Source organism: Dipodomys spectabilis, unplaced genomic scaffold (assembly GCF_019054845.1).
Source record: "Dipodomys spectabilis isolate Male_0828 unplaced genomic scaffold, ASM1905484v1 ptg000046l, whole genome shotgun sequence".
Classification (NCBI taxonomy): domain Eukaryota; kingdom Metazoa; phylum Chordata; class Mammalia; order Rodentia; family Heteromyidae; genus Dipodomys; species Dipodomys spectabilis.
The window spans coordinates 9,394,595-9,422,078 of record NW_024870723.1 but is presented as its reverse complement, the minus strand read 5'-3'; the positions used below and the strand labels follow the sequence as shown (position 1 = coordinate 9,422,078).

At 37.2% G+C, this 27,484-nt stretch overlaps 1 protein-coding gene across 3 annotated transcripts in view; it reads left to right on the top strand.

The window, feature by feature from the left end:
• Rc3h2 (ring finger and CCCH-type domains 2) overlaps window positions 1-26,577 on the top strand; it is a 64,276-nt gene extending 37,699 nt beyond the window's left edge. For 2 of the 3 annotated variants that reach the window (XM_042678768.1, XM_042678769.1), the window contains 12 exons: window positions 463-771; window positions 6,448-6,662; window positions 13,101-13,534; window positions 14,326-14,493; window positions 16,145-16,291; window positions 16,615-16,828; window positions 17,043-17,127; window positions 19,543-19,624; window positions 19,726-19,860; window positions 20,365-20,472; window positions 20,566-20,714; window positions 21,309-26,577. In XM_042678768.1, coding sequence (XP_042534702.1) covers window positions 463-771; window positions 6,448-6,662; window positions 13,101-13,534; window positions 14,326-14,493; window positions 16,145-16,291; window positions 16,615-16,828; window positions 17,043-17,127; window positions 19,543-19,624; window positions 19,726-19,860; window positions 20,365-20,472; window positions 20,566-20,714; window positions 21,309-21,504 — 2,242 coding nt within the window. In that variant the 3' untranslated portion in view covers window positions 21,505-26,577. The remainder of the gene's footprint in view (window positions 1-462; window positions 772-6,447; window positions 6,663-13,100; window positions 13,535-14,325; window positions 14,494-16,144; window positions 16,292-16,614; window positions 16,829-17,042; window positions 17,128-19,542; window positions 19,625-19,725; window positions 19,861-20,364; window positions 20,473-20,565; window positions 20,715-21,308) is intronic. The other variant, XM_042678770.1, reaches the window with a different exon arrangement.
• Window positions 26,578-27,484: the final 907 nt, after the last annotated feature.

Here is a 27,484-nt window from a genome sequence, read left to right as displayed (position 1 = left end):
TAATTAATCACCAAAAGTCCAAAAGTGGAGCTGTGGCTCAAGTGGTAGAGCACTAGCCCTGAGTTCAAGCCCTAGGACTAGCACAAAAATATAAAATTATACCATTCTTTAAATGGTAATTTTTTCGGCTTTCATATGCCTTTCCTTTTTATTCTGTTTCCAACTGAATTTGGTGGTAGGTCGTGCCATTTTTCATAGTGTATTATATTGCAGCTACAGATTTTTAAACACTATCTTCCTATTCTGTCAGGTTCTTGGAGTATGTGTGCTTTGTTTGCTATGTCATGTGTCCATGCATATGTAGTTTTTCATGTGGCATTTATTACAATATAATTGATGTAGAGTGGTGTTTAGCTGAAGAAACTTTATAAAGCTGTTTCCTGTTTCAAAAATATTTTCCCATTGTCTCTCTTTAGATTTTTAGAAGTGATTTTCACTAATTCATTGATTATTTTTAAACAGGTATCGATTAAGGAACAAAAAAATCAATGCAACTGTAAGAACGTTTCCTCTCCTAAATAAAGTTGGTGTAAACAACACTGTCCCAACCACAGCCGGAAATGTCATTTCTGTCATAGGAAGTACTGAAACAACTGGGAAAATTATTCCAAGTACAAATGGAATTTCAAATGCAGAAAACAGTGTTTCCCAGCTAATCCCACGCAGTACTGATAATTCATTAAGAACTCTGGAGACTGTGAAGAAAGTGGGGAAGGTTGGCTCCAATGGTCAGAATCCTGCTGGGCCCTCTGCAGAGTCTGTAACTGAAAAGTAGGTATTGAGTAAAAATAATTAATATGAAGTTCTTTATCATTTATTTATATATTTAAAAAAATGCCTTAGTATAAACACACACCTCTTTTGTTTTTAGCAGTACTGGGGTTTGAACTCACATTTGCTTTACCACTTTAGCCATTTTGCTAGCCCTTTTCATATTTACTTTTCAAATAAGGTATTGCTTTATGCCTGGGCCAGCTTGGATGTGATCTTCCTATTTAGGCTTCTCTGGTAGTTTGGATGATAGGCCAGGATTGATGGAGATGAAGACTATTGAACAGTTTTTTCTTTTTATTTTTTTCTCAGACATGGGGCTTGAACTCTGGGCTTGGGCGCGGTCCCTGTGCTCTTCAGCTCAGGGTGGGCGCTCTACTGCTTGAGCCACAGCGCCACTTCCGGTTTTCCAGTGGTTTATTGGAGATAAGAGTCTCACAGACTTTCCTGCCTGGGCTGGCTTTGAACCGTGATCCTCAGATCTCAGCCTCCTGAGTAGCTAGGGTTACAGGCGTGAGCCACTGGTGCCCGACTCAGTTTTTTTCTTTTACTAAGACTTGAACTGTAGGCTTGCTGCTCTTGCTCAATTTTTTTTGCTTATGGCTGATAAAATACCACTTCAGCCACAATTCAGGTCAAGTTTTTTTGTTTTTTTTTTTCCTGGTTAATTAGACTTTGACTTTTATGCCTGGGCTGACTTCAAACCTCCATCCTAGATCTCAGCCTCCTGACTAGCTTGGATTACAGATGTGAGCCACCAATGCCCCACAGTTGAACTTTTTTTGTCTGAGCTGGCTTCAGATCATGACTTCCTGATTTCTGCCTCCCAAGTAGCTATGAGTACAGTCACTGCACAGAAGCCTACAGAATAACGTTTAATTTGAATTTTTACACAGAATGCTTCATATAGTAGAAAAAATAGGAAGAAATTTGTGTTCTAATCTTGGCTTTACAGCTGGATAGCTCTCTAAATATGGAAAGTCACTTCAACTCTGTTTTGTTGTCCTCAGCTGTTCATTTTCAGTGAACTTCAAGACCAGTTACATAGAGATACCAGAAAGGAACTAAGTAGAAACTTGAAATGAAATATTCTGTTACACCCTTTATGCTCTATAATGAGGTATAATTGAGTGATGAGTCTTTGAAACCAAACTCTTTTTGTTTGGTTTGGTTTAATTGAAAGTCTTGCTATGTAGCCAAGGCTGGCCTCAAACTTGAGATTCCTCCTGTCTCATTAGTGCTGGAAGTATGAGCCTGCGCCCCCACATTAAATTAAATTTTGGGATTCAATTTTGGCTCAATTTTTCCTGGCCATTTAATCTTTTTTTTGGGGGGGGGGGGGTCCGGTCGTGGGGCCTGAACTCAGGGTCTGGACGCTGTCCCTCAGCTCTTTAGCTCAAGGCTAGTGCTCTACCACTTGAGCCATAGCGCCACTTCCAGCTTTTTTTCTTTTTGCTTATGTGGTGCTGGGGAATGGAACCCAGGGTCTCAGGCATGCAAGGCAAGCGCTCTACCACTGAGCCACCTTCCCAGCCCCTGGCCATTTAATCTTAAATCACTTAATCTTCCTCACTTTACTCTTTCATACAATTAAAATGCCTATTTCTTGAGCTGAGGATGTAGCTTAATGGTCTAGTACTTGCCAAGCATGCCTGAAGTCCTGTGTTTGATCCTTAGCACAGCTTTGGGGGGTAAAGAATACCCTACTTCATATATTGGCTGTGAAATTTGTTTGTTTATGTATTTATTTATTTGGCCATGGGGCTTGAATTCAGGGCCTGGGGCCTGTCTTTGCTCTTTTGCTCAAGACTAGCATTCTACCACTTTGAGCCACAGTGTCCCTGTGGGTTTTCTGGGTTAATTGTAGATAAGAGTCTCATGGACTTTCCTACCAGGCTAGCTTTGAATTGCAATTCTCATATCTCAGCCTCCTGAGTAGCTAGAGCTACTGGCATGGGCCACCAGCACCTGCCTTGGCTGTGGAATTTAAATGAGTTAATACTATAGTGTTCTTTGAGCCATGTCTGCCAGTTAATAAATACTAAGTACATGCTTCTTTATCACCATCATTATTATTGTTGGGTGACAGAATAAGATTATATTTGACACCGGCTTTTTATCTTTTTGTTTGTTTCTGTTTTTGCCTCAACAAGAAAGTTTAAATACTTTCAAGTGATCTGAAATGTTACTTTCAATTCTAAAATCTCACACTTGTGTACTCTTGTAAGGTTTAAAAGTTGAGTTAAAATTTTTAGTTTGGCTGGGCGATGGTGGCTCATGCCTGTAATTCTAGCTACTCAGGAGGCTGAGATCTGAGGACAATGGTTCAAAGCCAGTCTAGGCAGGAAAGTCCCTGAGACTTTCAATTAACCACAAGAAAAACAGAAGTGACACTGTGGCTCAAGTGGTAGAGCACTAGCCATGAGGTAGTGCAAGAGACAGCCCACAGGCCCAGAGTTCAAGGCCCATGACCAACCAAAAAGAAGAAAAAGAAGAGTTTGTTGCCTAAAAATTGTCAATACCTGTTATATGCCCACTGTGAAACAAAAAGTCATGCTTGGCACACAGTAAATTAGTGACTTTGTAGGATATATAAGTTAATAGTAATACTCCCTATTTTTGCAATGTAATGGGAGAAATTGTTTATTAAGGCACCTTTCTGATCTCAACTAAGAGAGAGTTTTGGAAAGACCTATCAAAAATATTGTCTAGTTAGCAAGTGTTACTTTACTCCCAAACTTGTTTTTGGCATTGTTAGGAATACTGAAACATATCTGTGCACTTAAAGGGTTTGTGAGACTACATATGTGCAGAAAGTATTTACATAAATGAAGCATACCAAAATTGTTAGGAAATTGTTATATTGCTGCAAAAATATGGAAGATTAAAAATAAAAACAGCATCAAATGCATTGTTTGTTAGCAAATACAGGATTTGTGCACTGTCTTGAAACTAGCCTTCTAGAACTGTACGTTTATGTTAATGATTAGTATAATCTACATTATAGACACTTCATGTGTAGAAATGAGCTTTTGACAGGTTACAACAAGGTAATGTAAAACTTTTTGTTTTTTTAGTGCTGCTACTGGCATTTCTGCTCAGGGCCTGGGCTCTGTGCCTGAGCTTCTTTTGCTCAAGGCTAGCCCTCTACCACTTGAGCCACAGCTTCATTTCCAGCTTTTTTGGTAGGTTAGTGGTGATAAGAATCTCATAGACTTTCCTGGTGGTTTTGGCTTCAAAGCCTAATCCTCAGATCTCAGCTTCTTGAGTAGTTAGGATTATAGGCATGAATCACCAGTACCCAGCTGTAAACCATTTTTTTCTGTATGAAATATTATTGTCATGAAAAAGGAAATGATGCATTATTATATGTCACACAATATGGATGAATCTTAAGAGCATAATGCTCATTGAAAGAATCCAGGTACAAAAGGCAGCATAGGATTCTAATAATGTGAAATGTCCAAAATAAACTAATCCAAAGAGACAAAATGTTGATTAGTGGTTACTGGGATCAAAGAGTGAGATAGAACAGGGAATAAAAGCTAATTAGATATGTTTTTCTTGAGGGCAATGGAAATATTTCAGAATTCGGTAGAGATAGTTGGAAATCTTGTGAATATGCCAAAAGTCAATTACACTTAAGAAAGTATGAATTTTTGCATTATCTTTTTTTGTGTGTATATGTTCTGGGAATCTAGGCCTTGTGATCTATGACCAAGGTATATTTCAACCGTTGTGTTTCAAGTGTTTAAATCGTCTATTAGGACAACTTATAATAATAAATAAATCTCAATTAAAAATGCTTTTTTCGTGGGTTTTGGGGTTTTTTGTTTTTTGGTTTTGGTTTTGGTTTTTTTTTGGTCAGCCATGGGGCTTGAACTTCAGGCCCTGAGATTGATTGCTCAAGGCTAGCACTCTAACACTGAACCACAGCTCCACTTGTAGTATTTAGGTGGTTAATTCATGGGCTTTACTGCCTGGGCTGGCTTTGAGCAACAATTCTCAGACCTAAGCCTCCTGAGTAGCCAGAATTGCAGACATGAGCCACCAGCACCCAGCTAATTTTTAATGTTATAGATCATGTATGTGCCAAACCCTAATGAAAACTGGTATAGCTAAAGAAAATAAAAAAGATTCATTCTCTGCCTCTCAGGGTGTCCCAATGTAGTTTGGGAGATGGACATGAAAACAGATGTAATATACTCTAAAGGTACTGTAATTAAGTATGCCCTATTTGTTATTAGAATCCAGAAAAAAAGGATAACCAGTTCTTTGGAGAGGTATTGTGAAAAGCTTTTAGAGGTGAAGGGATGTGGATCAGAAAGCAGAAGGATCTACTTACCTAATTTCATTAGTTAATGAGGATGTACCTTGTCATAAATTTTCATGACCATTTCCTCATAAACTTGAGAATTTGATATTTCAGAGTACTAATCCAAATCTTATGGTATATAATATTTTGACCTAGAAAGACCTGATAATCTGTATTTGTACTCAATAAAATTGTTCCATGTTAAATGTTATGGTCAGAAGGAAATTCTGATCATTTCCTGTTACTTCTGCTAGACTCACTCATTCTAAGAATAAGTACAGCCCTAATGTATTTTTAAGTTATAACAAAGACATTTGTACCTTCTGAATTATTCACAGGTTTTTAGTTATTGTCTGCCTTTTAGTACACGTTACATGGAGACGTCAACATCTGCCAGGGTAATCTGTTGTGCTAAGCAGTGCATACACCTTGATGTTTGTACTCCTGTTTGAGAAGAACTTTTCTAATGTGAGAAAATGTTCTTACTTAGCTGAAGTGCATTGTATTGAATTCCTACACAATTAACAATATCACTTTCTGAATTGCCACACATTTAAGTCTCAGTCAAAGTTTGACTTTGTGTGTGCATGGTATCACACACCAGAATCAGTACTGGGGCTTAAACTCATGGTTGGGGCTCTTAGTATTTTTACTCAAAGCTAGAGCTCTACTACTTGAACCACAGCTCCACTTTTAGCTTTTGGCAGTTAACTGGAGATAAAATGTCTCTTATTAACTAGAGATAAGAGTCTCAATTTTGTCTGCCTAGACTGGTTTTGGAACTCAGCCTCCTGAATAGCTAGGATTATAGGCATTAGCCACCAGCACTCTACTAAAGCTTGACTTCTTTAAAAGGGATTTAAAAAAGGACTTCATTTAGAACTGATTACTTGGTTACTCAACCACAAAAATTCTCTTGTGTTTAAAAAAATATGGCAAAAGTCTTTAGTACCTACTTTGTGTTATGAGCTATTAATTTGTCATCAATGTTTCCTTATTACTGCTGAGTGCTGGAACTGCAGAGCAAAAAGGACTGGAAACATGGTAGAGTACCTGCCTTGCAGTATAAAACTCTGAGTTCAAACCCCAGGAACCACTAATAAAAAAAGTGGGGGTAGGTAGGTCTGATAAGTGGGTCTGGGATTGTTTTCATTTTCTTTTGCCCTCACTAGAATATGAGATCTTTTACTATGATCTTGTCAATGAGCAGTTTATGGCAGCAGTGAAATTTCATGCCATAATTGTCACTGTGGAAATATCTAATGTATTTTGTACGGTTTTACTATATAACGCTCTGAAAAATTTCTCCAGAAAAACAACTAACAGTGATTGCCCTTTGTCCTGTTAAATTTCCTCTGCAGTAAAATTAGCTCTCCACCCAAGACTCCTGTAAGTAATGTAGCAGCTACCTCAGCTGGGCCCTCTAATGCTGGAACAGAGCTGAATCCCGTGCCTCCCAAGTCCAGCCCATTCCTAACTAGAGTACCAGTATATCCTCAGCATTCTGAAAACATTCAGTATTTTCAAGATCCAAGGACTCAGATACCCTTTGAAGTCCCACAGTACCCACAAACAGGTAAGTGCTTTTAGACAATTCTACGAAGAAAAAAAATTGTAACCTAATGTTTGTTTCCCTTAGTTATTTGCCCATATTTTGAATTAATCCCTTGGAATTTATTACCTATAAGTTTTCTGCCATGAGACATTGTGATCTTAGATACCAATATATATTTTCTTCATTAAAGAACTCACATACACACTGGGAGAACTTAGCTCAGAGGGTTGGTTAAGAACATGAGCTTATCTGTCCTTTTAACAAAAGAGCAATACAGGACTAAAAAAAAGTGACAATGAAAATGAAAAGGACTTTGAATTTCTACAGTGGCAAATTGTGGGATGCTAAATAAATAGAACTACTGGAAAATAGGCTAGTCAGTAAGGCTTGTTTAGCGATTCCTGTGGTGCTGTCTTTAGGCTGGGAAGGTGGCTCAGTGGTAGAGTGCTTGCCTTGCATGCTTGAGGCCCTGGGTTCGATTCCTCAGCACCACATAAGCAGAAAAAAAGCTGGAAGTGGCATTGTGGCTCAAGTGGTAGAGTGCTCGCCTTGAGCTGAAGAGCTGAGGGACAGCGCCCAGGCCCAGAGTTCAGACCCACGACTGGACCCCCAAAAAGAAGAATCTAAAGTCGTCTCTGCTGATTTGCTTCTGTCCTTCCTGGTAACCAGGGAGAGATGAAACACATTTACAAACATTCCTCCTGTATTTAGGCACATAAAAAGGGCAGAAATCTGTGTCTTTTCACTTATCTTCAGCTCAAAATAATCCCTTTGGCCTAAGGCTATATTTTGGCTTATTCTTCCTCCTTGAGTACTAATGGGGTACCATGAGATATGCTGATTCATGTGTATGTTGTAGAACATTTATACCATATTAAGTTAAATGGGCCTTACCTCCCCAACCATGTATCTTTTTTTCTCTTTTTTTGCCTATACTTGGCTTGAACTAAGGGCCTCTCATTGTTGCTTGCTTTTTAAAAAAATTTTAATTGTTATTTTATTGTGAAAATACTGTACAAAAGGGTTACAGTTACATGAGCATGGTAATGAGTACATTTCTCATCCAGCATTGTTGCCACCTCCTTTGTTTTTCCCCTACCATCGCTTACCTCCACCTCCTCAGTTATCCTCCCCTCTATCCCCCCTCTACCTAAATTGTAAAGTTCATTTTTCGACATAGCATCTTGTACATCTCATTGTTGCAGTGGTTCAATCTGTATCATTATTTAAACAATTGGTTTCCCTTATTTGCAATAATTAGTATATGTCTGGGACGTGCAAAAAAAGTCAGATAAGATGACGTTAAGCAAAATGAGCCCCAAATAGGGACACAAGTGATTTTTTTTTTTTTTTTTTTGTCGGTCGTGGGGCTTGAACTCTGGGCCTAGGCGCTGTCCCTCAGCTCTTCAGCTCAAGGCGAGCGCTCTACTACTTGAGCTACAGCGCCACTTCCTGGTTTTTTTCTTTCTTGCTATTGTTTCTAACATATTTATAAGGTACCATGTGATTTTTTTTTGTTGTTGTTGCCTTATATGTCCCTCCCCCACGGTATAACCCGTTTTTTTTGTTTGTTTGTTTGGTGAAAATACTGTACAGAGGGGTTACAATTACATGGGCAAGGTAATGAGTACATTTCTTATCAAGCATTGTTGCCTCCTCCTTTGTTTTCCCTTCCCATCTCCCATAACCCCTGTTTTCACTGTATTTGATGTTGGTATAATTTGGGGAGGGGAAGGGAAAAAACAAATTATTGCTTGACTTTTTGACACAAGATCGACACTCTACCACTTCCTGGCTTTTTACTGGTTAATTGGTTGTTGTTGTTGTTGTTGTGGGCCTTGAACACTGCACCTGGGTGCTATCCTGAGCTCTTTTGCTAGAGGCTACTGCTTTAAGCCACAGGGTCACTTTGTTTTGTGGGGGTTAGTTAGAGATGAGTCTCACAGACTTTCCTGCCTGGGCTTGGTTTGAACCACAATCCTCTGATCTTAGCCTCCTATGTAGCTAGGATTAGAGACATGATACACCAGCAATCTGGTTTTACTGGTTAATTGGAGATAATAATTTCTCAAACTTTTTTACCAGGCTGACTTTAAGTGCTCAGATCTCAACCCGCTGAGTAGTATTACAGTTATAAGTGACTGTAATCACTATAATAATTTTATTTTTATTTATTAATTTATATTTATTGTAAAACATTTAAAATCCTTCTCTTTGAAATACATGTAGTAATAATAGTCCTTTATAGTCAATCACTCTACTGTGAAATGGCACACCAGAACTTATTATCGTATGTAACTATAACTTAGTACTCATTCATCAAATTTTCCACATATCTTCTTCCCCTTATAGGATCTTCTTAGCTTCTCATAACCACTACACTAAATTTATATAAGATAAATTCTTTTTTGTGTTTCGGGTTGTTTTGGTCAAGGGGTTTGAACTCAGGGCTTGGGTGCTGTCTCTGAGCCCTTTTTTGTTTTTGTTTTTGTTTTTTTATCGGTCGTGGGGCTTGAACTCTGGGCCTGGGCGCTGTCCCTGTGCTGTTCAGCTCAAGGCGAGCACTCTACCTCTTGAGCCACAGCACCACTTCCGGTTTTCTAGTGGTTTATTGGAGATCAGAGTCTTACAGACTTTTCTGCCTGGGCTGACTTTGAACTGCAATCCTTGGATCTCAGCCTCCTGAGTAGATAGGATTATAGGCCTGAGCCACTGGCACCTGGCTCTCTGAGCTCTTTCAAGGCTAGCACTCTCCCACTTTGAGCTATGGCTCCACTTCAGGTTTTCTAGTGGTTATTTGGAGATAAGAGTCTCACAGACTTTTCTGCCGGGGCTGGCTTTGGACTGTAATCCTCAGATCTCAGACTCCTAAGTAGCTAGGATTATAGGTGTCAGCCATCAGCCCTAACTTAGATAAACTTTTTTAGATTTCACATATGACTGAGATTCTGTGGAACGTGACTTTCTATGCCTGGTGTATTTCACTTACCATAATGATTTCTCCAGTTCTGTCTCATTGTTAGAATGAGAGGATTTTTATTTTTTTAATGACTGAATAGTAATCCATTGTGTTATGTGCCACATTTTCTCTGTCAATAGCTGAACACTTAAAAATATTGATTTGTGAATAATGCTGTAGTACACATGGGTATGTACATGTCTCTTCTGCATACTGATCTTTCTATTGGATATATGACTGGAGCTGAGATTGATAGATCATATTATGGTTCTATTTTTATTCATTTATTTTTGTGTGTATGTGCCAGCTCCAGGGCTTGAACTGGAGATCTGGACACTGTTTCTTAGCTTTTTCGTCATGGATACAGATTTACCACTTGAGACATACCTCCACTTCCAGCTTTTTGGTGGTTAATTGGAGATAAGCATCTCATGGACTTTGGCTTTGAACCTTTGGTCCTTGTATCTCAGATCTCAGCCGCCTGCATAGCTAGGAGTGATCCACTCACTGCACACCGCTTTCATTAGTGTTTCTTAGTGAAGTGAGATGACGTCTCATTGTGGGATTTTTTTTTTATTTTGCTTCTACTTAGTGAATTTGAGCTTTTTTCAACCTGTTGGCCTTGTAGATCATCTTTAAGAAATATTTAAATCTATTTACAGTCTTAATTGGTGACTTTGGTGACAGTTTAATTGTTTTTTTTTTTTTGCTATTAGGTTTTTTGTTGTTTTGTTCTTTTTTGTTTTTTTTTTGTCAGTCAAGGGACTTGAACTCTGGGCATGGGCACTGTCCCTCAACTCTTCAGCTGAAGGCGAGCACTCTACCACTTGAGCCACAGTGCCACTTCTATTTTTCTGGTGGTTAATTGGAGATGAGTCTCACGGACTGACCATGATCCTCAGATCTCAGCCTCCTAAGTAGCTACAGTTACAGGCATGAACCACCAGTACCTGGCTTGTTTTGAAAATTTCTTATTTTTACTTTGTGGTACTGGGTTTTGAATTCAAAGACTCACATTTGCTGGATAGGTGCTCTACCACTTTGTGATATGTTCCCCATCTTTTTTACTTTCTTTATTTTTTGAATGAGGTCTCACTTTTTGCCCAGGCCAAGTCTGTACCTTAGTCCTCCTATTTTTGCTTCTGCAAATCTGAGATGACAGGCACATGCTACTTTACCTGTATCTATTTCTTGGTTAAAATGTGGGGAGGGGAGTCTCACAAGTATTTTACTTGGGCTACCCTCAAACCACCATCCTCCTAATCTTAGCCTATCAAGTAGTTAGAATTATAGGCTTGAGCCAACATGCCTTGCTTCTTTTATTGTTTTGTGGAGGATCTTATGTTTTGTTTAGGCTGGCCTGGTATGCAGTTCTTGTACATAAGTATATACATCCCAGTATAGTTGGGATGATATGCCTGAACCACCATGCCCACTTTATTTTGCTGAGATAAAATCTCATTAATTTTTTTCTTGAGCTGGCATTGAATTGTGATCCTCTTAATATCTGCCTCTCAAGTTGCTGAATTTACAGGTGTGAACCATGGTGCCTGGCTTGATTTCCCACTTTTTAAATTGGATTTATTTATTTATTTAGCCATATTGGGGTGTGAACTCAGGCCCTTATATATATTTTTTTGTTTTGTCAGTTGTGGGGCCTGAACTCTGGGCCTGGGTGCTGTCCCTCAGCTCTTCAGCTCAAGGCTAGCACTCTGCCGTGAGCCACAGAGTCACTTCCAGCTTTTTCTGCTTATGTGATGCTGAGGAATTGAGCCCAGGCCTCATGCATGCAAGGCAAGCACTCTACCACTGAGATACCTTCCCAGCCCTGAACTTTTTGTCGGGATTGGCTTAATACACTTTTGCTTGCTTTTTTGCTCAGAGCCATCATTTCAGCCACACCCACACTTTCAGCTTTTTGCGGATTAATTTTGGAGAGAAGAACCTTGGACATTTGTGCTCAGGCTGGCTTTGAATCATAGTTCTTAGTTCTTAGTCTCCTGAGTAGCTAGGATATAGGTGTGAGCCACTGGTACCTGACTTCCTTATATATTTTAGGTATTATCCTCTTGATAAATGTATTCTTAGCCTAAATTTCTCCTATTCTGTATATTGCCTGTGCAAATCAGATGATTGTTTTGTTTGGTAGGAACATTTTATTTTTTATTTGTGTGTGTGTGTGTGTGTGTGCATGTGTATTTTGTTGTTGTTTTTGGTCTAGGCTTGGGCACTCAGCTCTTCAGCTCAAGGCAAGTGCTTTACCGTTTGAGCTATAGTACCACTTCCGGTTTTCTAGTGGTTTATTGGAGATAACAGTCTCATGGACTTTCCTGCCTGGGCTGGTTTTGAACTGCGATCCTCAGATCTCAGCCTCTTGAGTAGCTAGGATTATAAACATGAGCCACCAGAGCCCAGCAAGGAACATTTTATTTTTATGCAATCCATCTTGCCTACTTGAGCCTTCATTTAGTATGCTTTTAGGGTCTTTCCAAAAAGCTCTTGACCATTCCACTAAAGTATCCAGTAGTTTCATAATTCTAGGTATTACATTTAAAGAATTTTGAGTTTATTTTTGTACATGGTTAAAGATCTTACTTAATTTTTCTGCATGAGGAAGGTGAGGGTGATATACCAATAATTTTTTGTTGGTTGGTTTTTGTTTTTTTGTGAAGTTTTTTGATAGTACTTGGATTGAACTCAAGGCCTCATACTTGTTTGGCTGACACTCTCTACCACTGTTTATTTTGGAGATGGAGTTTCGCAACTCTTCTGCCTCCTGAGTAGCTAGGATTACTGACATAAACCACTGGTACCTTGTGATTTAAGGTTGTCTTTTATAAAAATCAAATATAAAGTCTAGAAATGAAATAGTACAAAGTATAATTTGTATATACTTAGGTAAAATTTTAGTAAGGAAATTAACAGCACATGAATTTTGAAAGAGGTCTTTATCTTTTGTTCCCAAAATGCTTAATAAGAATCAATGATGTAACTAATTACTTAATCTAAAACATGTAACTATGATGCCCTAAAAGGAAAGTCCAGCACTTTGTTAATAGCTCTGGCATCTGTTTTTGTTGGTTTGTTTTGTTTTGTTTTTTTGCCAGTCCTCTTATGGCTTGAAATCAGGGCCTGGGCTCTGTCTTGTAGCTTCTTTTGCTCAAGGCTAGCACTCTATCACTTGAGCCACAGGGCCACTTTGAGCTTTCTCTGTGTATGTGGTACTGAGGAATTGAACCCAGGGCTTCATGAATGCTAGGCAAGTACTCTTATCACTAAGCCACATTCCCAGCCCTGTCATCTGTTTTTAAGTAGCAGTTTAACAAAGTATTGAATGTAAATGATTTTTATGCACTGTTATCCTGAAAATATGTAGCTTCTCTGTAAGATCATTTGCTAATTATATTTCTCCGTATTAAAGGCTGCTTTTAGACTTAGTCCATTAAAATGTTGGGTTTTGACCAAGGTTACATTAAATATTCCTTTCTTCAATTTTCAAGGATACTACCCACCACCTCCAACGGTGCCAGCTGGTGTGGCTCCTTGTGTTCCTCGCTTTGTGAGGTCCAGTAATGTTCCAGAGTCCTCCCTCCCACCTGCTTCCATGCCATATGCTGATCATTACAGTACATTCTCCCCTCGAGAGCGAATGAATTCTTCTCCTTACCAGCCTCCTCCTCCGCAGCAGTATGGACCAGTTCCTCCAGTACCTTCCGGAATGTATGCTCCTGTGTATGACAGCAGGCGCATCTGGCGCCCTGCAATGTATCAACGAGATGACATTATTAGAAGCAATTCTTTACCTCCAATGGATGTGATGCACTCATCTGTCTATCAGCCATCTTTGCGGGAAAGATATAACTCATTAGATGGTTATTATTCAGTGGCTTGTCAGCCACCAAGTGAGCCAAGGACAACTGTGCCTTTACCAAGAGTAAGTGGTTATGGAGATAGAAATGCTACTGTCGTGTATAAGTTAAGAGTTAGTGTCATGTATGGAACCAGCCAGACTTGGGGCTCCTCTTACTGTATGATTGAAAGAATGTACTTGATTTTCCTTTGCTCTAGTTCATCTGCTAGATGGAAATAATAGTAGTACCTACTCATAAGGCTGTTGTGAGAATTAAATCAGAAAATATAGATCTAATATAGAAAATATAGATCTAATACAGAAAAATACTGAATAAATTTTATATTTGGATATGAAACTAATGGGAGGTAATAAAAATGTCAAAAGTGTGAGGACAGGGCCTGTCTTTTTAAAGTGTCTACACCTACATAAAATGACTTTTCTAAGTTAGAAAAGTAAGGGCTGGGAATGTGGCTCAGTGGTAGAGTGCTTGCCTAGCATGCATAAAGCCCTGGGTTCGATTCCTCAGTACCACATAAACAAAAAGCCGGAAGTGGCAGAGTGCTAGCTTTGAGCACAGAGAGGCTTAAGGACAGGAGCCCAGGCCGAGTTCAAGCTCCAGGACCGGCAAAAAAAGACAAAAATAATGTCACCTAAATTAGAAAAGTAAGTGCTCTGCTCAGATTTTATTCTAGTTGAAATTTAGATTACTTGAATAAATATTAACCTTTTTATTTATGTGTATATAGAAAATGTAGGGCAGTTCCCCTCCCCCTTTTTTCATAACAATATCAAACTATATATTCACAGAGCATAGTTAACTTTATTCATCACTCCCTAGATGATCAAGATTGTTTCTTTTATCCCCCCCTTAGGAACCTTGTGGTCATTTGAAGACCAGTTGTGAAGAGCAGATAAGAAGAAAGCCAGATCAATGGGCACAGTATCATACTCAGAAAGCACCTGTCTCTTCAACTCTTCCTGTGGCAACACAGTCACCAACACCACCTTCTCCTCTATTCAGTGTAGACTTTCGAACAGATGTAAGAAAAGTTTTAATCACTTATTTTTGAATAGATGTTCAAACAGTTAACTTCAGATATTTATTCAAACTAGGGTTCACTTGTTTGGATATCTTGCAGTGGTTTGGAATAACGCAGTTGAATTTAGCACATCAACACTATGGCTAAGTATTAAGAGATTCTGAAGACCCTTAAAACACAATTCTTTACCAAGAATTCAGTAGTATAGTTTTGTTTCTGGTACTGAGAATGGAACCCAGATCTTTATATGTGCTAAGTTCATGTTCTGTTACTTAGGTACAGCTCCCTCCCTCCCCATTAGCGTGTGTTTAGCACAAACATGGTCCTCGGCTTGATCCTAGCACCACAGAGAATTAAAAGTAATTTATATCTACCATTTTTTGAATACTGACTTGTACCAGGCATTCTACTAACCATTAATATAATACTATTTTATTTAATTCTCACAAAAACCTTAAAGGGTAGATATTATTCTTATTTTATGGTTAGGAAACCTGCTTAGCTAAGAAGTTAAGTATTTTTCCAGTATCTTTTATCCTATAAATATCTGGTATTCGAATCTTAGTCTCAGAGGCATTGAATCTTATTCTCTGCTTCACAAGAGGTGCAGAATTGCCTGCTATATTATTTCTTTCATTTATATCACCATTAGTTATTTTACTTCAGGCCATTATAGTTTCAATTTTACATAATGTTTTTATTATAATTATATTTAGAGAAAATCATTTTTACATATCCCCTCTAATTTACCCCTCCACCCCTAGTAATTCTGGTGCTTTATATTATGAAAATTGTTCAACTTTAATAACTTGGTATATGGTAATCCAGTGGGCATGGTGGGCATGTCTGTAATCAAAGCACTTCAGTGGCTAAGAGAAGAGAACCTGGAATTTGAGACCAGTCTGTCAGCTATATTGTGAGTTCTGACTCAAACAAAAAATCGGTCATAATAATACTTAGATTATTTTGAAATAATTCTACATATATTTCAATATAGCATTGACTTAAATTCACTTGAAGTATGTAAATAGCTTAGTAACAGAGTGACTGAAGTGCTATTGCTTAATAGAAAAATATGTTCATGTATTTACTTGAAGAAATGAGTGCTTCCCTATGATGCAGATCTATGACTTTGTACAAGATACTTAACCTTTCTCGTCCTGAGTTTCCCTATCTGTGTAATTAGCAAACTAGATGCAGTACTTCTTACAACCTCTGTATTGTAGCACTACAATGTTCCTTGAGGTCCTTTTGAATTCCTTTATTCTTTATTTAATATTTCAGGACTTGTCAGTTATGTTCTCTTATTTGCACATGTTGTTTTTTTTTTTTTTTTTTTTTTTTTCAAAATTACAGCTTTAAAGCATGGACTGTCATCTGTGTCTCTGTTTATTTGTTTTATTTATTTTTAGTATTCCAACCATATTAGCCTGTTAAATCTTTTGTTGGTTGATTCATAGTAGAATCAATCAAGGGCTTCTTGGAGCACTTTAAGGACAGTGCAAAAAAGAGAGTATGTAATTTTTTATTGTATGAATAGTCATTCAAAGAGCATAAAGTTCACTATGAGGGCTTCTAAATTATATGATTACTTCATATTAGTTATAAGCTCATAAACTTAATACTAATTGCCTTTTTTTTTTTAAATCAGTTTTCTGAGAGTGTGAGTGGTTCAAAATTTGAAGAAGATCATCTTTCCCATTATTCTCCTTGGTCTTGTGGCACCATAGGCTCCTGCATCAATGCCATCGATTCAGAACCCAAAGATGTAATTGCTAATTCAAATGCTGTGTTAATGGTATGATTTTTCTGGGGTGGGGGAGTTGGGGGCTGAGATGCTGTTCACTAAAATTTTATAGTGAATGCTTTTATCATCATATGTTACTGTGTAACTGTCTATAACCAAAGGAGCTATATTTAGCTAAGTCTGAAATAATTGCATGATGTAATGTTTAAATTATTTGACCATAGTTTGGTAGCTTAATATAGTTGTTGAAATCTAAAGTTAATGTTAAATTTTTTAGAAAAACCTAATTTCATGTTTTTTGATAACACTTACCTTAATTTTTTGCGTAAGTAAATGATAGTAATCCTTTTATTGATATTCTTTGGTTTATGCAGGATCTGGACAGTGGAGATGTTAAGAGACGAGTGCATTTATTTGAAACTCAGAGAAGGACAAAAGAAGAAGACCCAATAATTCCGTTTAGCGATGGACCCATCATCTCAAAATGGGGTGCAATTTCCCGATCTTCCCGTACAGGTTACCATACTACGGATCCTGTCCAGGCCACTGCTTCCCAAGGAAGTGCAACTAAGCCCATTAGCGTATCAGGTAATCCATTTCACTAGTACTTAGCCTGATTCCCAGCATCTTGCTTTTTATTCCCCAGCCTGTGAGTTGGGAGAGAATTTTCATCACGGTGTGATTAACTCAAAATTAAATGGATTAACTCATGATCATGTGGCTCATGGAATCAAATACCTATCTATTTCAAAAAGTATATGTTTATGTCTGTTTCCTAATCTTCCTTTCTGTATTTCTGTAGATTACGTCCCTTATGTCAACGCTGTTGATTCAAGGTGGAGTTCTTATGGTAGTGAGGCTACATCATCAGCACACTATGTTGAACGGTAACATTCTTCTTTTTTTTTTTTTATAAACGTATTTTATGAAAATACTCTACAGAGGGGTTACAATTACATGGGCAAGATAATGAGTACATTTCTTACCAAACATTGTAGCCTCCTCCTTTGTTTCCCTTTCCCATCCCTTCATCCCCCCCACCCCCCCCCACCCCCCGTCCCTCCCATCAAAGTTGTAAAGTTCGTTTTTCGACATAACAACTTGTATATCTCCTTGTTGCAATGGGTCCTCCTGTATCCCTGTTTTAATTATTTTTTTTTCCCTTCCCCTCCACACATACCAGCATCAAATACAGTGAAAGCAGGGGTTATACCATGGGGGAGGGACATACAAAGCAACAAAGAAATAATCTTATAAATATGTTAAGAACAATCGCATGAAAGATCTCTTTTTTTTTTTTGTCAGTCCTGGGGCTTGAGCTCTAGGCCTGGGAGCTGTCCCTGAGCAATTCAGCTCAAGGCTCATGCTCTACCACTTGAGCCACAGCGCCACTTCTAGTTTTCTGGTGGTTTTTTTTTTTTTTAATTGTGATTAAGTGATTACATAATTTCCCAAATTTCACAGTATTGTGGGTAGTGATGCTCATTTAAAATCACAAACATTCTAACTTTTCTGGAGCAAATTGTCTATCATGGTCTATAACTTATAATGGTATACACATATACACCATACATGTGATCAGCAGCATGGGGTTATTTAGTAGTAGTTTAACCAGATGAGTGGAAGTTCTTTGTTTCTTAAGTCCTGTTAATTTTGTCGTATCACCTAACATTTTGGATTTAACATCCACTTATCAGGGAGACCATGTACCGTTTGTCTCTTTGCTCTTGGCTTACCTCGCTCAACATGATTTCTTCTAGCTCCATCCATTTCCCTGCAAATGCCATTATTTTGTCATTTCTAATGGCTACATAATATTCCATTGTGTATAGATACCACAATTTTTAGATCTATTCATCTGTGGTGGGGCATCTGGGTTGTTTCCATATCCTAATTATTGTGAAAAGTGCTGCAATAAACATGGAGGTACATGTGTCCTTATATATTGGTTCCTGTTGTTCAGGGTAGATGCCTAGAAGTGGTATGACTGGGACATAAGGGAGGTCAATCTTTAGCTTTCTAAGGACCCTCCAGACTCCTTTCCAAAGTGGTTGTATAAGTGTACATTCCCACCAGCAGTGTAATAGGGTTCCTCTTTCTTTGCATCCCCTTCAGCATTTGTCGTTGGCTGACTTGTGGATGTGGGACATTCTGACTGGAGTAAGGTGGTATCTCAAGGGTTGTCTTTATTTGCATTTCCTTCACAACCAGGGATGGTGAACATTTCCTCATGTGTTTCTTTGCTATTTTTATTTCTTCATCTGAGAAGTCTCTCTTTAGTTCCCTTGCCCACTTAGTAATTGGTTTGTTAGGTTTGGGAGGGATTAGTTTCTTGAGTTCCCTGTATATACTGGATATTAACCCCTTGTCTAATATATTGCTGGTAAATATTTTTTCCCAATTAGTTGGTTGTCTTTCTAGCTTGGTTGTGTTAGCTTTAGCTGTACAGAAGCTTTTTATTTTAAGGTACTCCCATTTGTTGAGTCTTCAATTTGTTGTGACCCTGGGACTCTGTTCAGGAAGTTCCTTCCTGTGCCTATAAGTTCAAGTGTCTCTCCTACTCTGTCCTGCAGTAGTTTCAGAGATTCAGGTTTAATGTTAAGGTCTTTAATCCATTTTGAGTTGATGTTGGTGCATGGTGGTGATAGGCTGGGGTCCACTTTTAGTCTTCTGCATGTGGCTGCCCAGTTTTCCCAGCACCAGTGGTTGAAGAGGCTGTGTTTCTTCCATTGTATGTCTTTGGCTCCTTTGTCAAATATCAGCTGACTGTAGGCCTGTGGATTTATTTCTGGATCTTCTATTCTGTTGGTCTCCGGGTCTGTTTTTGTGCCAGTACCATGCTGTCTTTGTTATTATAGCTCTATAATAGAGTTTGAGGTTCGGCATGGATATCCCTCCCATGTTGTCTTTATTCCCTAGAATTGTTTTGGCTATTCTAGGTCTTTTGTTGTTCCATATGAATTTTTGGACTGTTTTCTGTATTTCAGAGATGTACATCATTGGGATTTTAATAGGAATTGCATTGAATTTGTATATTAATTTTGGCAGTATTGGCATTTTCACATTATTCTTAATACTTTGAGATTCTCTACCTTGAGACTTGTGTGCTTTCTCAGAATACAAATCCAATTGTACATGCAATATGCTTTGCTAAGTTGAGCTGTGTAACAAACATCTGAAAAAAAATTACATTTGGCTTGTTGGCTGAAACTTTCAAGGGTTGGCCTTTTACATAAAACATAGGTTATTACTGTTCTGGTTTCATTTATTTCACCTTTACTAAAATAACTTTCTTTTTAAAGGGACAGATTTATTGTTACTGAGTTATCTGGTCATAGAAAGCATTCCAGTACTGGAGACCTTTTGAGCATTGAACTTCAGCAGGTAGGCTCTGTTTAACTCATCTTTGATTAAAAATATAATAATAGAATTATTGAAAGCTATTGTAGTTGGAAGCTAAGTTTACTTCTTTTCTTCTCACATAGGCCAAAAGTAACTCATTACTTCTTCAGAGGGAGGCTAATGCATTGGCCATGCAACAGAAGTGGAATTCCTTAGATGAAGGCCGTCACCTTACCTTAAATCTTCTAAGCAAGGAAATTGAACTGAGAAACGGAGAGGTAAAGAAATTAAACCTCTTGAGTATCATGCTTCACATATTTGTTCTTTCTTGTTCTACGTTGATTTATACTATTACATTTTAGTCTTACTCCTTTTTTTTTTTTTTTGGTGGTCATGGTGCCTGAACTCTGGGTCTGGATGCTGTCCCTCAGCTTTTCAGCTCAAGGCTAGCACTCTACCACTTGAGCCACAGCACCACTTCTGGATTTTTCTGCTTATGTGGTGCTGAGGAATTGAACTCAGGGCCTCATGCATGCAAGGCAAGCGCTCTACCATTGAGCCACCTTCCCAGCCCTAGTCTTCCTCTTTCTGATGAATAGTTGATTGATTACTTTTTAAGGCTTATGGAGAAATAAAATTGTAGTCCTAGATTTCTTAAATAATGCTTCAGTTAAATTATTGGAATTTCCATTTTACTTAAAGGTAGGTCCCAGGTTCTGAAGAAGTATTATATATATATATATATATATATATTTTTTTTTTTTTTTTTTTTGAATCTACAGAGTGATTACACAGAAGATGCTGCCGATACTAAGCCTGATAGAGATATTGAGTTAGAACTTTCAGCACTTGATACTGATGAACCTGATGGACAAAATGAGCAAATTGAAGTAAGTGTCACAATTAGGTAATTAGGAAGCTTTAGTCCTTTGGAAATTAAAAGGTGCTTTTTTACTGAGCACTTAATGGTTAATTTTTTTTAGGAGATCCTAGACATGCAACTTGGTATCAGTTCTCAAAATGATCATTTGCTGAATGGAACAGCAGTTGAAAATGGCCACCCAGTCCAGCAGCACCAGAAGGAGTCACTGAAACAGAAGAGACAGAGCTTAGGTGAAGACCATGTGATTCTGTGAGTGTTAACAATTCATCACCAGTGAGAGAAGGGCATGAATAATGAGGGGTAGATGCTGTATGAATCACTTTTGGCTGTATGCTAAGAGAGGAAAAATGTGTATAATATGGTAATGATTTGGTCAGTGTGGATTTTTAGAGAAGAGGTAAATTTGAACTAAACAAAGTAATCCATTGTAACTTGAAAATTGTTACTTGTTAGCGTTAGAATTAGTTTGTGCCTCATCATCAGGTTAGATGTCTTTAATTCAGTCAAACTTATAGATCACAGAAGGGAGAATTAAAATCCAGATTAAGTGTTTCTGATTTTAGAAACTATCTAAGATTTTCTTGGCTACAATATTGTCATTATCAGCTTAACCTTGAACTTAATAATTTGGCCTTAAACTAATCAGTATTTTCATTTTTTATTGTGATTTTTGAAAAAAGACTTTTAGTATGAATGGGACTTCTAATACTTTTTCTTGATAATGAAGGCATGCTTTTGATGGGGGCTCTTAAAATTAGATATAAGTTTCATTAAGCATATATGGTTACTTGTCAAAATTTTCACAAAGTTAACTTGTTTTTAATGTCATTTGTTTTCTCTCAGGGAGGAGCAAAAAACAATTCTTCCAGTAACATCTTGCTTTAGCCAGCCACTCCCAGTGTCTATTAGCAATGCAAGTTGTCTCCCCATCACCACATCTGTCAGTGTTGGCAACCTTGTCCTGAAAACTCATGTTATGTCTGAAGAGAAAAACGACTTTTTAAAACCTGTTGCAAATGGGAAGATGGTTAACAGCTGAAAGGAGGTTCCGCTTTCAAATTTGTGACCACACCATGGAAGCATTTACACTAGCTTTTTATATATATAATATATATTATATAATGTATATTTTTTTTAAAAAAAAGATATTACTGGGGGCATCCATTTCCTGTGGACTCTTTGATACTTCAAGCCCTCTTGCATTAGCATTATGGAAAAAAAAAGAAAATTTACTTTACTAGGGTAACACGTTCACTTTCCAAAAGTGATTGGAATTTGGACAACATTTAACTTAAGCTTCAAGCAGCTTTTTATGAGTTTGTAGCAATCCGGTGCAGTAACTGAGCCATTTCCTATTTTAAATGGCTTCTATAGAAAATTAACAACTCAGTTATTAAACTAGCAGGATCCTACAATGATACATCTAGTGAAAGTAGACTTAATTAACTTATTTATTTCTATTTTATGTTTCAGTGAGAGAAATTTCCATCTCATTCCAGCTGCTTTATTTATCTTTTTCATGGGACTCTGCATGGATTTCTTTCCTTTTTTTTAATTTTGAAAAGTGGATTTAGATGTTCTTACCATAGAATTTTACAGGGTTCTATACTAGCTTTCTTTACTGCATTATATGTAGGAGTGTGGTGCAGTGCTTTTATCTGTAGCATTTATTTTTTTCTAATTTCCCATTTTTCAAGAATAGTTTCTGCTTAGTTAATATTTTACACAGGCTACTTGTTGAAGTACTTAATTAAAAATATAACCAAGTGCCTAAGTCTTTCAGCTGATGTACTAGATATTAAATTCTCCTAAGTTATGCAGAATCGTTTTTACAATTTTGATAAATTATGCACTAATGTAATGGCAGTTTTTTAAAATGCTGATTTAAGCCTGTACATTATTGAATCTGATGACTTGGCAAAAGAATCAGGTGCTTTCAGCTTTCTTGAGAAAACCCTGTATGTAGCGTTTGCACTGACTAACAAGATGGTATTGCTGGGTTTTTAATTTAAACTAATTATTTGGATGTTCATTACATTATCTTAGTTAAATATTGTTTATTGTTACTTCATGTTAGGGTTTAATTGCTCTTGTTTTCTGACTGTTAGGTTAATAAGATTATGAACCATGTACTAGTTGAACATTGGCAAACATGTACTCATACTTTAAAACATGAATAATATCTGCCCTGCCATAATGTGACTGAAATGGTTTTCCTTGGCATCTGAAAGTATGTAGTATGTTTAACCAGCCTTGTCCCAGATTTGTGGGAAATATTTTATTGAAACCTAAATTTCAGTCAACATTTGAAAACAAAAGCTGGGCATTCCTTCCTGGTGATCTTAGTTTGTCTTTTTGTTTTTCTTCCCATTTCTTTCAGATTAGTTTGACTTTTATTATTTTTTTAATTAACTTCTGTGAAGTTGTTTACTCTGAAAATTGTACTGGAATATTTTAAGCCAAGCTGATCTTTCACCAGGTGTACTGTATGTAAGGGCTTTTCCTGCTAGCAAGATGCTTAAACAGGATCATGTTATTGGTCGTCTGAGCTATTTAGTTATTTTACAAAACCACAGCATTGTATCAGATAAGATTTTGATAAAAGTTTTGTGCACATTTCCAGGGGTGGGAGGGTTGACATTTCCCTGAAATTTCTTGATCAGAATGAGTAAATACTGGTGTTTGATACCTGTCTTAATGAACATGCTCATAAGGTGACTGATAAGTTGTAAATATACCTGAGAAACAAAGGGTAGTTTTGATATTCTGGTGTCAGTATGGAAGATCTTACACATTTATTTAATACACAAATGTATGAAGATATTTGTTTATGGTATAACAGCACAGTAGCCTTGACTTAGTTTCCTTTGGTTAGTACTGTATCATTTTTGCCATGGCCAGTGCTCCTCATCCCTACAAAGATGTTTTATTTATTTCACTTTGTAACCTGAGATGAATAGGAACAAGAGTTTTAAACCATGTTACATTAACTTATTTCTCACATTATAAATTAGCTTAGATTATTACAGGAACATGATTGTTATATAATTTATATCAGAACCTTTCTATAAATACGTGCTTACTACATTTGAAATGCTTCCAATGTACTTTATTTGCTGTTTATAATTCCAAAAGGATATGCAAACCAGTCTGTCTATTTCATGAATATTTAATAGTGAGATCTTCCATGTTGAAGGTAATGTATTTTTTTTTAAGATTTTAAAATTGCTATTTTGTTACAAAATAGAGACATATTAACAGTTTGAGAGCTCCTTATGTGCCCTCAGGGAAAGAACCCTCTGTGCAACAGAACTACACAAACCATCTTCAGCACGTTCTGAGGGTGAATATATACTACATAAATTGATCTTGTGTATTAACCTTATCTTTTTAATTTTAAAATTGAAATTTTGAAACTTGGTTGTGCTCTGCTGGAGGGGGTTGGGATAAACTGCTTAGATGTTTGCCTACTTGTCCAGTAAATGACATTTGCATCAGTGTATGTACATACCCACCAACCTTATTGGTTGGTCTCAAAACGTTTATAGTAAAATTATGCTTGTCTTGCAGCAGGTGATCCCATAAAACAGTAACTCTATTGTTAAATTCTTATTCTCTTTCTCACTAACAACATAGGAATTGTTTTTCTGTTGAGATTATTCTGTATATCATCTTTCCCTATGTGAAGACCACCTTTTGTGTGTCTTTGTGGGTTTAATGTGAAGTAAAGCCATTGATTTTCTGCCACTGTAGAAGAAAAACCATTTCATCAGATCTTCCTTCAGAATGGTACCTACTGATGTCATAGAGAAAAATAGTACAAATCAGACCTAGAACATGGCCCTTTAAAATTGGTGCAGTTACCATTTTGACCCGTTATCAACACATTGTGATATATACATGCTTGGAATCAAAACTATAGCACAACAGAAGAAGAAATGTATAATGTTATTAACTAAAGTAGAAGTTGCTTATGGTCTAATCAGGAAAAAAAAAGCAATCTGCACTCCAAAAAGCAGGAAAGTGGTGGTTCTTTTTCTTACTTTTGTGTTTTTCAATCTAAGTTCCTCTTAAGTCCATGTGCTTCATTTAGATGCTCTGGATGTAACATCACTAATTGTCTTTTGTGGCCTAATTTCATTTTATGAATTCTGAGAAAATTACACTTGTATTTAGTTGGTACCTGAAAAGATGAAATTCTCTGGCCTTTGCTGCCACAACTTACTTCCAGTGGCATGCAATGAACCAGTGTCATTCATGAAAAGCTGTGCATTGTAATTTTCAAAAGAAGGTAGCTCATTCAGCCAGTGGCACTGATTTCAACCACACCCCCTATCACCACCATAGCTATCTATGTATTGTCTTAAGAAAATAGCAAATGGAACCTCCCGTACTAGAACTGAATTTTCCATTTGTATAGATCTAGTCATCCAGATTTCAACGTTCAGTATACAAAGCACATCCTAATTTTATATAAATTGCCTTGACAAAATTACAGAATGCACAGTTGGTTTGTAGGATTTTTAAATGGGATTATCTGAACCTTTGGAAACATGGTTTAAAAAAAACATCTACTTTGCTTTTGCATTTTAGATAAGCCTATGTTGTCTTGTTAACTTGGGGTGGAATTGGTTAACTATCAGATTCAGTATGCAATATCAACTTTGAATCTTAAGTTTTCTTCCCAGCGTCTTCGAGTCATTTTCTGAGCAGACTACCACCAGTATTGGTAACAAATTAAAAGGACAAGTTGTATTGCAACTGTGCATTAGTTTCTTGAAAGAACTTTAGAACTTTTCCTGTGTTTTAGTGACTGAAGAGTGTTGATGGGATTACTTACTGTAACTCCTATATAAGGACCCTTTTGCAAGCAGAAAATAAATGAACCTGCTCAAGGAGTATCCCATTTTCTGGATAAATTGAGTAAGTTTGCTAGTAACTCCTTTATACTAGCAGTTTCTTTGTGTCCCTTTGCTGGCAAGGGAATACAAAGAGTCAAAATCTCAGAACACCCCACATTTGAGTGGAGACTTATTTTTAACTCTTTAAGAGCAGTTCCCATAAGTCCAAAACTGGCTGTTTATTTTTCTTCCTTTTCTCTCTTTCTTTCTTTCTTTCTGTTTTTCACAAAAGTTTAAAAATATCCCTAAACCAGTGGAAAACAGACACTGGCTGCACTTAGTACTGCCAAAAGCCAAGGTCATTTGCACATATTCCATCAATCTGTCAAGAATTAGGCCTCACTTAATAACCCAAGGCATGGAAGTGCATGCATTCTCTTAGCTGGGCAAACAATTATACTGTAGTTGTGATACAACACACGTGGCTTTTATTTGTACTGCACATATCCACTGTACAGCCACTTGGGAGTATCGTGGTTAGCTTGCAGCAACTGCTGTCTGCATTTATACTGTTTATTGCATATTCTTTTCCCTGGAAGTGAAGGAGAAATGTTTTTCTTGTTGCATTGATTATACTTTATAAATTTGCTTAGCTGGAAAGTTTGGGAAAAGAGGCCTGTTTGTCAATTGTACAACCGATTGTGAAGCTCTAGTGTGAATATTTTTACGTCTGTATTAGACATTTTCTTTGCAAATCTATTGTTCGATTGAAATGTAAATGAAATTAAAGATGGTGTACACCCATCATGTAAAAAGCAGGCACCATCTCTAAGATGGATTTTATGCTCATTTTTAAGGCATATACTCAGCTTCTATTTAAAACTATAATTTAAAAATAATTCTGTACAATGAAATGGGGAATATATATGGGAATAAATTCTATTCCATTTATTTCAATTTGAATTTCCAAATTGTAATGTTTCCCTTTGTGCTATAGGAATAGGATTACATGGGGGATGGCTAGGACTTATAAGGCCTGTATATGGGGGGAGGGCAGAGATGGAACAATGAGGGTTGTGATGATAGTGAATAGCAAAGAGTGAATTCTGTGTGTTTTTGCTGTAGCACTGAAGTGAAGAGATATTAGCTTTGGCTGTTCACAAAATAGAGCATCATGATTTTCAGTGTTTGAGAGAAAATTGATGGAAAAAGTTTGCAGTACTTGACATGTATTTGCATGCACAAAATAAAATTATTTGTCCACCTTAAAAGTTGTTTGTTTAGTGTTAATATTAAGCTTATGGTATATGGTAGTTGTCTTGATATAGTGCTAGGGATTGAACACAGGGCCTTGCACATGCTAGGCAAGTACTATACCACTTGAACCACATCCCCAACTGTATCTTGATTTTCTTGATGTACTTTTCTGCCTTAACAAACCTACTAGGACACTCTGTAAGTAGGGTTTTAAATGATTACCTGCTTCATCCATGTTTCATTGAGAAGAAAAGAATTCAGTGGACTCATGGGCATTAAAATACTCTTTCATTCTGCTTAAGTAGAAGATATGAATGTATAATACTGAATTTACAATCTGTTGGAGAAGATAGGACAGAGATACATAAATAGGACAAAGCACTATGTTATAAAAGACAGTTCTGTGGGCCTCCATATGAAATGGCCTACATGTGCAAGGCCATGGCCATTTTCACTAGGCCTTGTATAGTTTTATTCATACATTTAGCTGATAATATTTTAAGCTCCTTCCCTGTGTTAAAAGGCCAAAAAAAAAAAAAAATGAGCCCTTTTTCTAAAAAGTTCATAGAGCGGAAAAAATGAGCTGAGAGAACTACCTAAAAATTCCAAAATGGAGTTGGGCACTGGTGGCTTACACCTGTAATCTTAATTACTCACAAGGTGAGATTTGAGGATTGAGGTTTGAAACCATCCCAGGCCAGGAAGCCTTTTCTTTTTTAGACAGTTGTGGGACTTAAAAACCACCTGGGCACTACCATTGAGCTTTTGCACTCAAGGCTGGCGCTCTACAACTTGAGCCACAGTGCCACTTCCAGTCATCTGGTGGTAAATTGGAGATAAGAAAGTGTCACAGACTTTTCTGCCTGAGCTGGGTTCAAACTGCAATTCTCAATTCTCAGCCTCCTGAGTAGCTATGATTAC